This window comes from Papilio xuthus, unplaced genomic scaffold (genome assembly GCF_000836235.2).
Source record: "Papilio xuthus unplaced genomic scaffold, Pxut_1.1 DF824655.1, whole genome shotgun sequence".
NCBI classification, from domain to species: domain Eukaryota; kingdom Metazoa; phylum Arthropoda; class Insecta; order Lepidoptera; family Papilionidae; genus Papilio; species Papilio xuthus.
In genome coordinates this window covers 3,852,665-3,864,193 of record NW_013533994.1, presented here as the reverse complement: position 1 = coordinate 3,864,193, position 11,529 = coordinate 3,852,665, and the positions used below count along the sequence as shown (strand labels likewise).

The following is an 11,529-nucleotide window of genomic DNA, read 5'->3' as shown; positions in this document are numbered from 1 at the left end:
TTTATATGTTATTTAATTTAAATATACATACACATAAATAACAAAAGCATTTATTAAGTTTTAATCCAACGCCCACGTTTATTAATAATCATTCCAATACAATCTAGCATTGACACACCCAACAAGAAGAAATGTCCAATACAACATTTGTACTGGAATTGGTCTCGAACAAATGCATCGGCGGAACAATAAAATCTATCGAGAATCGTATTATTCTGTTACCTATACAAAGTGATTGTCACTTGTCGGCGGGGGACGGATGGAGGCGGAGCGTCACACACCACGCCCACTTAACGCACCGATAAGGTCCAAATCACTATACACAGCCTCGAGATATTCGGCTTTAGCGACCAGAAAGCCGAATGAACGCCAGCCGAGTGTGATACTCGCCTTAATATATACCCGCGATCCGCGACGGCCGCACGCAATGCGCCCTCGACAAAACGTATCCGAACGTTCCAATAACTAATTTATTTTACACGTCTATGCTACAGCAAATATCCGAACATTCCAAAAAAGTGACAGATGATTTTTTAACTTTTTTTGTTTTTTTTTTAAACATAAACATTGACAATGGAAGTTAGTGCAATGCCACCGATGCCACTGGACTTTTCTATGGTACGGAATGACAGCGGCTCACCAGGGGGAGGTTTGAGAGAAGAATCTCCGAGGCCGGTGTCAAACAGCGCTTTCAGAGTTGTTACTCCAAAAGGTAATTTACTTAAGTTTTCATTTATAGTTTCCATTGCTCATAGATAGATAAATTATCATCCAATCTGTTTAAAAAAACGGAGATAATTTTTTTTTAGTATTTCGGCATAAAATTCAAGTAAGAAAAGATTGGATTGATAAATTTCACATAGCATAGTAAATGGAGTTATTGTCGTTATTACAGTTTGTTATTGTTTTCTTCTGCAACAATAACAAAAAAAAAACAATTCTGATTAGAACCTTTTTTTATACAACAGAAAAATATTGGTTTATTACACGAAAAATATATCTTTAACTATGTAAAATTTAATTAATAGAAAGTTAATGAATAATCTTAAACTATTTGAGTATCAAAAAAATATTCTATAGATGATAAAATTCTTAAAAATTATGTTTGAAATATAAAAATTTTTACATCTGTTTTTGAACTGCAAATATTAAAAAGTTTTTCTATAAACTTATAATCTGTAATTTTTATAGAACTGTTTTTTTCCAATAACTACATGAATAATGTCAATAATGAGGATAATTAAAGTAAAAATAATATTTTCAATTCCTCAATACAATTTATTTTTTATCTAATGTCTTGTACGGAAAACTACAATTTCTTTTTTTTTATTATATTTTTACAGTGCCCGTAATAACTTTTGTACAATGGCAACACTTTCTGAAATATTATTAAGCTGTCTTTTTTGTCAAATTGGCGTATTTATTTGTTAATGTACAGCTTTCAGTTTTTTATATAATATATAAAAAATACATACATAAGCAAGATGCTTTATTTTATTCGTTATAGAAATTGAAACATAATGTTGAAAACTTTGGGTAAATTTCTTAAGCTCAATTTTACACTGATAAAGCCAAGAAAGCAAAAATAATTAGATTTGTAAATGTTAAAAAGATTGCATTATTGAATTAACGCTCTTTTAAAATGCAGTAGAAAATTATCACTAAACTTAAATAAATAGGAGCACATTATATACCAACTGTCGCCCGCGACTCTGTCCGCTTAGAATTAAAAAAAAACTTAATTCTACGTTCTAGCCTGTCTGCCTTTTACATTATGATCTACATATGCCAAATTTCAGCGAGATATATACAGCCATTATGGAGATACCTTCTAACAAACATCCATCCATCCAGACATTCGCATTTATAACATTAGTCAGAGTAAGCTAAATAATACAGAGGAAAGACCATAATGCATTCCCTAAAATTGAAGGAGGAAGTGAAATTCCGAAGTGAGTTCTGATTGATCAAAGGCTTAACTTACGTTGCATCAGACAATCGACAAAGGAGCCAGTATCGATACAGACGAAATATTAATTTTCAATTTGCTCTGCAGACGGTACAATTGTGGATACTAGAAGAGCCTTCTGTGAACTGCATTTGTAATTCTAAATGAACGTTTAGATGTAGCCACTTTTAGTTATTATAGTTCTTTGAATTGAACTTTAGAAACGTAAGGTATTTAACATCATTGTTACGTTTCAATTTATTGCTTTAGAAATTCTTCTATCAATTTTGCTGTCAAAATAAAAATTTACGCAAAACAAACAAAAACGGACTGGTTTTTGTATTCAAAAATAATTGTTAATTGATTAAAAAAACGAAGTCACATAATCAAAAATTCCGTATTTGATGAACAAGAGACTCGAAACAGGGATGTCCAATTATAAAAACAATATAAAAAGGGCAAAACACCCCATTGAACGACGGGTCGAGACAATAACATCGTAACACTAATCCGCCGCGATCATCTTTGCCGTCGCGGGTCTCTGGCCCCTCGCGCGCTGACACAGACCCTTGTGGCCCTTCGTAGGCTGTGGGCCCTGTTAGGCTTTCGTGGACCCTTTGCCGGCACGCGACCGCCGCAACGCCCTTTGAGTGCACTCGACCTCCCGATTGTTGTTTTACACCATTTTACTGGTAGATTAAAGAAGTGGAATAAATCCAATTAAGCTTTTATTTATGAACTTCTGTCGCGCATAGTTTAGAGTACAAAGAAAAAATTATAAGTTCAAAATGTTTAACTAATCATAGAGTAAAAGAAAAAACGTTAAAGTCCGTGAAATGAGACAAAGAAAGTAGCGAAGAGCTAAGAACTATTATAACTTAGTAAACAATGAAGTTCATTCCGCTTTAAAGAAAGTATTCGACATAGTTTCATATGCACTATTAAAAATCAATGTCTAAAAGAGTATTGTGTGCTTAGAAATAATAGGAAATTCAATAACAGTCGGTGCTCGATCAGCTAAATCCGATTACCTTCGGGATCAGATGTCTCGGCTGCGTCCGGACAAATTATTGGCAACTCGGATTACGGCCGTTCTCTCTTGCTCATTCTATAATATTAATTGCCCTCCGTAATCTGTATTATTGTGATTTTATTTTGTTTTTGATATTTTAGTAAGAAGCTTTTGTAGACTGAAACTTTGTGTAATTAAAATAGGGACGAATTCTCTATATTTTCGAGTGTAGTCTCTCTCTCTCTTTCTTTTTAACTTATTGAATGCTATTCAACAATCAAGGAATAATAATGTCTGAAGCTTTTCTAATTCTTTCTAAAGATATATTCTGTTAGTCAAAGCTTACCTTGCTTTATATATGTACAAATACTCCTTCTTTTGCTATCAGGAATCTTCCACAGATATCCTGCGTTCAGGGAGAACACAGGGTTATGTGGAACCCACTAAAACCCCTACCAAACTCGAGTGCAATAGATAATGATTCCGGGATCACCAATATTGCACGCTACTATTCAAGGAGTAAAATTATGTTTTTAAATATTATCTTAAGCTATAAAAAGGTAACCGGTAAACCTGATAACAATATCATTACAAAGTCAAGTGTGCATTTTATTGCACGAATGTTATGAACAATTTTGTAGCTATACAATTTAGTGGCAGTATTAGTTATGTCACTTCTTATCAAAACAGTATCTTGTATTATCTTTTTTTTATTATATCCTGCATCAAATTATCTACGGGAACTGCTAAATGCTATGAGGTATCAATTGTAGGTATCCGTTGATTGCTAAAGTTTTAATCTTTGTTTTAAATTTTGCTGTCTAAAAAGGTGTAATTATAGAGCTATTAGTATTGATAGTTGATAGATTATCTCGGAATTATCAAGATCTCAACATCAAATAGATGTTATTTTTAGACGAGAAGAGAGGATACAATAGTAGTTCGCCTAATACTATTAGTTTCAACGCCTATGGACATCTAAAAGACCACAGGAATAACGAAGCGTTGCTCGAGTTTAAAATGGGAATTTATTGACGATTGTATTATATTGAGAAATTATTTCTATCCCCAATTATTTACGTGTTAAATTTGAATTCACTAATCACCATCCTTTTAAGAGCAATAATTAGGTCGTTTTTCACTGAGTATAAAGTTTTTCAAATTTAATACCCAATTGTAGCGCTACATAGTTAGCAATCGATGCGTGATTTGAAGCGGTGCCCACCTCCGATCCATCATCACGGATGGAAATCTAATTTGTCCGCATTCGGCCACTAGACGTCGCCCCTAAACGAATTAACTACGACACACGCTACTATTATTGCCTCCAACGATTTATTTTTACCAGACTATTTTGCGCAAATGTTCACCAAAAGTTAGCTAACAAAAGATTGTTTGTGTAATCTTTTAGCAATTTTGTGAACTGTTAAAAACTAACTTTTAAGATGATGGTGCAAGGTAATAAAATTCACGACATTTTTATAGTTTTCGTTTATAGAACGATCGTTAATAGAAATATATTATCTTACATAGTAATTAATATACATATCGTCATAATTCAATGTCCTATATCACACCGTAGTGAAAAAAAGACACGAGAGCGAAGTGCCGAGTGGCGAGTGGCACATGTTGTGACAAAACAACGACAGCACAATCGCACGTCCTTGGCAACATCCTACATCCGCTTCACACACTTAGCCAACCAACGACGCAGTAAATCTTGACTCGTATAATAAGAAGACTTGATGTGGCCGCAATTACACCAAAGCGTACGGTTCATCTTTTTATATAATGAATGGTGTTAACTTCGTTGTTTTAAATTGTTTTGTGATTTTAAGTTAAATTTCTGTTACACAATCATCATCATCAACATCAGCCTTTGTCTGCCAACTGCTGGACATAAGTCTTTCCCAAACCTACCACAGTTTGCGGTCTTGCGTCAGCACCAAGTCAGCGGTCGACTTGTAGAGAGGGCTCTTGGTTCTCTTTCTGTGGCCCTTATTCGAGAATTCAGTAAAAGAGTTGAAAAAGATTGTCATTTGTTTTTGCCTTTTCTCAACCAAATCGAATTTTAAGTTTCAACTGTAGCAAATGTTAACACATTGCGTGCGAATTTTAACAATTGAATAACGCATGCATCTCCGATATGAAGGCGATTCCTGTTAAACGTATCAACCTTAAAATTCTTCCGCATCTATAATGTTAAACAAATAGCAATATTACAACAGATTAAATCTGTAAGGAAGTTATAATTGATTTTATCTCTAAGGCTACGAAGTGCTTTAATCTCACTCAAATACTAAACACAAATACGCTAAGGCACGTCAAGAAACAATGACAAAATTTAAAACTTGAACAATAAGATAGAGGAGTACGATAGTACTTAAAGCCACTAACTTAAATAAAATTACTGACCATTGGATTCTGAAACCAAAATATCTGCATCAAACGTATTAGTACTTAGTACTTCAGGGTAACCCGGTAATTATCTTTGATAGAACAGAGATAACAAAACGTTATATAGGGGTTTTTGTTCTCAGAAACCCACGGTAAATAAAAGTTAGTGGGTTATTAGATGTTGATTTAATTTTTATGCTTTTTAGCTTTTAAAGTAAACAAAAATGTAAATTAAAATATGTAATTTACATATCAAAACTTATCTACATCGTTTCCTGTAAGAATCTTAGGAAATATTCCTCTGATTTGTTTAATTTTTACCAATAACAAAGTAATAATTATAATTCTACAATCACAAGTTAACAAAACAAAATGTCGCCGAATAAAGCAAGGCGTAGCGAGCGTTAATTCATGGCGTTGTAAGTCGCAGTTGTGTATGAGAAAGATTCCAGGGCCTGCCATTAGGCTAATGGCGCACACGTGGCCGCGCGCCGAATTTGCTAAATCCCTTCTTCGTATAAAAGGCGATTTACTGCCCAAATTCATTATTAATGGGCCCTTTGAAGCCGCGGTCGCTCCAACAAGGAGATGATTAGTTGATTGCGAACCGGATTTTTGGGAGTCGACTTTACATTCTCGCGCTTTGTGGGCACAAGTGATATTTTTTATCTGTTACACATACTCGCTTAAACTTTGGGGCAGTTTTTAAATGGTCACTAAGTGCACATATTTTAAAAGGAGATTCGTACGGGTAATCTTTAACTAAGGAACCACTGAACTTAATGTCTCTGAGTATTAAAGTAAAGAAGGTGGAATTGTTTTAGTGATAAATTGAATCTGATATGAACATTTTTTAATTTATTGCTAATTACTTATTATAAGTGCAAAATAAAAGGAAATCCCACATCAAATTTTGTTTTTTTTTCTTCGTGCACGTTATTTTGTACAAATTATAATATATAAATTGACAATCGCGTAATATAATTAAGGGAAATAAATGTTTTATGATAAAATCGGCAAGTCACTTAAAACAGAACGATTAAAATTGTCAAAATTTAACAAATATCGATAATTTTCAAATAACCATATTAATAAATTATTAATAAAATAAATAACTGTTTAACACATTTTGATACTTTTAATGAAAAATCTGATACAAAATAAAAAAAAACATTGGCTTGATTTGGTACATACATGAGTAAGAATCTAATGGCAACTGAAACTAACAACGTCCGTCTGACCCGGCGGCTTCAAATCTTAACCCTATTAGAATGTCCACGGCGGGCGGCGGGCGGCGGTCGTTGTGAAACTGTCGGCTCGCATCAAAAGCCCCCGCGCCTCTGACCAATGCCGCGTCGCTTTGACGGCTAATTCAAAACTTACTGAAGAATTGATTGACTTTGATGATTTGCTTCTTATTTATTTGTTGATGACCTAAATATATCATTATATTTTTGATTACTATAGATTCAATTATTCATACGGCTTGTAAGTTAAAGAGCGCTTTCAGCCATGAAAAGCCCTCACAAGGATAAGAAATGGCCACAAAACCTGTTATTACAGATCCTTAGGTACTAAAGTATATAACAAAAACAGTTATTAACCCTTATTGTGGCAAGATTTCTTTTTTCAAGAAAAGCAAAAAAACAAAATTAAAAATTATTTTATAGTGATCGTATATTTTTATAAAGTTGTATGTATGGTATACTATACAAAATGAACATAAGGGTTCATTTTTACTTAATTACATGAATCATAAAGTATCTCAAAGTAAACAATAATTACCTAAGTTAATTTTGTAATTGCAAAGACGTAACTTAGACTTAGTTACTTAGCAAAACTATTTTTAATTCTTAAGCTTTGTGTATATTGGCGCATCAATTGAATACATATAATTGTTTTCGGTCCATGACATTGGCCTTAATTCATCCATGGCTCGCGCTCCCACGGGATTTCAATCAGTCAAAAGTTTATTGCCTCGTAATGTGTTCGTGTTATGATTTTGACAGACGACGAATAGTCGTTAATGTGGAGATTTTTTTATTATTTCAAATATGCTGTACCATTTTGCGATGGGCTCTTTTTGGGTATTTGGCGGGTGTGCAAGACCTTTCTGTTGTCACCTACTACTGTAGAATAAAAGGCCTGAGGCCTTGAAGTTCTTGGTTGTTACCCTAAGTAAGATATTAAACTCTTGCACAAAAGATATGGCGTCGAATTATAGTTCTTTTCAATTATCTTAGATTACCAAGGTCACCAGCGCTCCGTAGTACCCTCCCCGCAACCCACTATGCCTCGCTACACCTAAAAGTGTGTTCTGCCCAGGGTCTTGCGCGATGTTTAGAGCTGCCAAGATATCTGAAAACTACTATACTTTTAAATATTAAAAAGATAATACCTTATATTTAATTCTTCTTAAGTACATATAAATTATGTACACATCTTATTTGACCCTGCTCTTCCAAGAAAAGTTCCAGTTACTAAGAAATGTTTAATGTTATTTTAGTTATATGAAATTATTTCCAGTAAAAAATAGCAGACAAACAATTGCGTCCAATTGAAATTGTGCCCTGGGAAAACATTCAATCTCGCACAATTAACACCTCTTAACCCGATACAACGTTCGCACGACAATCAGACCACTGCTGGTACAATTTAATCTTTGTACTGCTGAAACTTGCTTACAACATTTGCTATTCATAATCTTTGATAATTTTTACTGACATTGCGCTAACTTATTCTTTGTATGTTTGTTCGTTTAATCTTTGTGTTTCTTTTTTAATAACACTTTGATTATTAAATCAGAGTATTTTCATATTAGTCAGATATTTCAGCATTTCACTTTTTGAATTCCCTTCTAAATAAATTAAAATAATATCGATTTCGATATCGATTCTGACAGAAAAAAAACTAGACATGATATTCTTCTCGTTGGGAGATTATCGTTATACGTCAAAGTCACCCTTTAAACCTTATAAAATAAGGAAAAAATATAACCTGGATTTATTTCAAGGACATCATGCAACACATCCTATCGTTGTATTAAAAACTTCAGAGAGCGCATCACTGACGAGCAACGATTTAATTTACCCGCCAGTGAGATCTGTAGATCAATTAGAGCAGATGACAAACATCGTTGGGGCTGAGTAACGTTGACTAACGCCACGCGTGGGCGGCGTGCCGTGGGAACCGCTCGGCCCCGATTACACGTGGACTAGACGTACGTCATATAGACCTTGCGCTGATTTGTCAAGTAAATTTTATATGCATCCAACTAGTAAGAACGAGGGAATCCTTTTCTTTAAATCTAATGCTTACTATGTTTTTGACATATTTATATTTCTTTTAAATTTTTAGGGTTCCGTACCTCACTTCATCACTTTGTTGTCCCTCCTTCTGTCTGTCAAGACCCTTTTTCTCAAGAACGCGTGAAGGTATCAACCTGGAATTTATTTTTTGTAATTTATCGAAAACACTTTTACGTTCCGTTTAATACAGCTCGAAATAAAAACTAGGAATACAAAGCTGAAGCAATGGAGCAAAGAGAGTTATGAAGTAAAGAAACAACTTGATTGAGAATAACGGACGTTCGTTATTCAGCGTTCTGAAAACGGAGATGGAGTGGGCGTGGGCGACGACGTGAGAAACTCGTAAACGGTGCGTTTGCGGCCGCCGCTAATCGAATCAAGTGGTAATGATGCGCTTTTTAACTGATTTAACTGACTCACTCTATGAATCTAAGATTGTACGGCTATTCTAACCGCTTACAAGACGCTCAAGGTTCATATTAGAAAGAGTTTTTCTTCCGCCTACAAGCAATAGCATTAGGAGAAACTATATTTTAATAGCTTCAGGCCTGTAACAGCCTGTCCTTAAAAGTAATAATAAAAAGAATTGTAATAGATTTTCATTTATCTGACGTTCTTACGGTGAAGGAAAACATCGTGATGCAACCTGCACATATCTGAGAAGAAATTCAAAGGTATGCGTGAAGTCTACCAACCTGCACTGGTTCAGCGATTGACTATGGCCTATTCGACACCTATTTAGGGTAGGCTTCGAGGCCCTTAGTGGACACGTATAGTGAGCTGATGATGTTGTAATCAGTTCAATTGTTTTTCTCATGAAATGAAAACAAATGAACGTTGCAGTTTGAAACACTAATATTATAATTTGGATTAACTTTAGTGTTTGTTGCTAATCCATGCGCAATCCTACATTATCTGTGTTTCTAACAGCTTAGTGTTAATTAAATACAAATATTTCCTCCATTAGTGCGATTGTCGATTACATTAGAGTTATGTATATCGCTTAATTAAAACGACTTTGTTATTCATTATACAAAAATGTTTTTTTTTAGTAATCTGTAGCCAGGAAGGAGCGACCTCTAGCGACCCCGGATAGCATATGTTTTGCTAATAAAAAATAAGAGAAGCATTATTAACAATTGAATAATAAGGCTACTGTTCTAAAGATAATATATTCCGTAGACTGCGTGTCACCAAGTTGATAACGGTAGTGTCATCCGGAATTTGATGACACAATTAATTATGGCATTTATTTTAATAACGTTAAAGCTCATTTTGATTAAATGTTTTACTCTGGTTTATAAAGCAATCCTTGTGGTTAGTAAATATTTAAATAATTAACAACATGTCGTATACAAAAGATATCATTTTACGACACTAGATTTCCGTCTGACACTGAAGTAATTTGTGATATTATTCAATAAATATTACTGAATTTAATTAAATCTACAGATGTTACGTTAATCCAAGATTTATTTAAATTATAATAAGCCTAAGGCAGGTTCACACTGCCGTAATTTTAGTACTCTGATTTTGTAAAGCAAATAAGACAATAGACAACTGCATTTTTAATCTGTATTTAGGTAAAACATATTTATAAAAAAGTAAAGTTATATTGTATTGTAAAGATCGATTTGTTTGCCTTGAATATGTTCGGAAATTACTGAACAAATTTGAAAAATTCTTTAATTATTGGGAGACTATAGAGGTTAGCTCCGAGTTACATAAGCTATATGGCTATATGAACACTTGACTACGATTGTACTGAGAAACTTTTAAAAATAACATGACAATAAACATGACAGAATAAATACATAACATAAACAATATAAATAATAATTCGGAGAAAAGTAGTAAAAACCACAAACAAAACAATACATACCTAAGACACAAGCGCACATGCACAAACACACACTATCGCACACTATATATCTAGTATTTATATTTGTATCTAAATAATAATAATCTATATCTAATTACATATATGTTAAGTATCTATTATATATAAACTTTAGGCAATAGATAAGAGAAGGTGCTGTCTCCTGAAACACAGTATTTACTAGTTCAGGAGACAGAGACCACAAATTTTTTGTGAAAATGTTTTTTTTTTTTTGGTCAATAAAGGATTTTTTTTTTATATGTAAACTTGATTTTTTTTAAATGCACACGGAAGAAGTCATGGGCAACTGCTAATAGTTAATTGAAAAAAGCTACAGACTTATAATTTTCAAACATTAAAACTTTGCAGCTGTTGCATAAAGTTATCATACAAGCTATCTGTTATATTGGTTTCCGCTCGCATTCCCTAGATTGTCCACTCTCAGAGAGTCGATTGTGGTGGCCCATAATAATGCACTATACAAGTGACCACCCAGACTCCGCGTAACTTGACACCAGGATTAACAACGAAAGATGCAGAGACGGCTTTAAATATTAATATAATCTTAATAACTTTATATCGTTTTAAAATAATTTGTTAAACACATGACGTACCCGTTAATAAGCATTCTTTTTGTGTACATTTTCCATAAATTTGTGGTTTTGTAAATTTTAAATAATCAGATTTAATTGAAAGTGTTCTAATGATGTTATGATAAGTCTAGTTTGAAATAAGCGGCCCTTATAAAAGTTTAATAGCACGAAGGCCTTTCTTGTGGCCTTTATTTAACTACAGCACAATTTAAGTACTGTCATCTCTCTCATTCACATTGAAAAAACCGAGACATCAATATGTTTTAAGACATAAATTATTTCACAATAAGTGTATTATTAATAAACAGAAGAATATTATCTCTAAAGCTCAATATAGGTGCTGTCTTAAGACTAAACCTGGACTATAAAAGACCCAATTATGTGCATTCACA

General features: G+C 33.5%; 1 protein-coding gene across 1 annotated transcript in view; it reads left to right on the top strand.

Annotated features, from left to right (window-relative positions):
• Positions 1-414: 414 nt before the first annotated feature.
• Positions 415-11,529, top strand: part of sens-2 (zinc finger transcription factor senseless-2) — a 43,506-nt gene continuing 32,391 nt past the window's right edge. Inside the window, exon 1 of the mRNA XM_013326033.1 lies at positions 415-712. Coding sequence (XP_013181487.1) covers positions 574-712 — 139 coding nt within the window. The 5' untranslated portion in view covers positions 415-573. The remainder of the gene's footprint in view (positions 713-11,529) is intronic.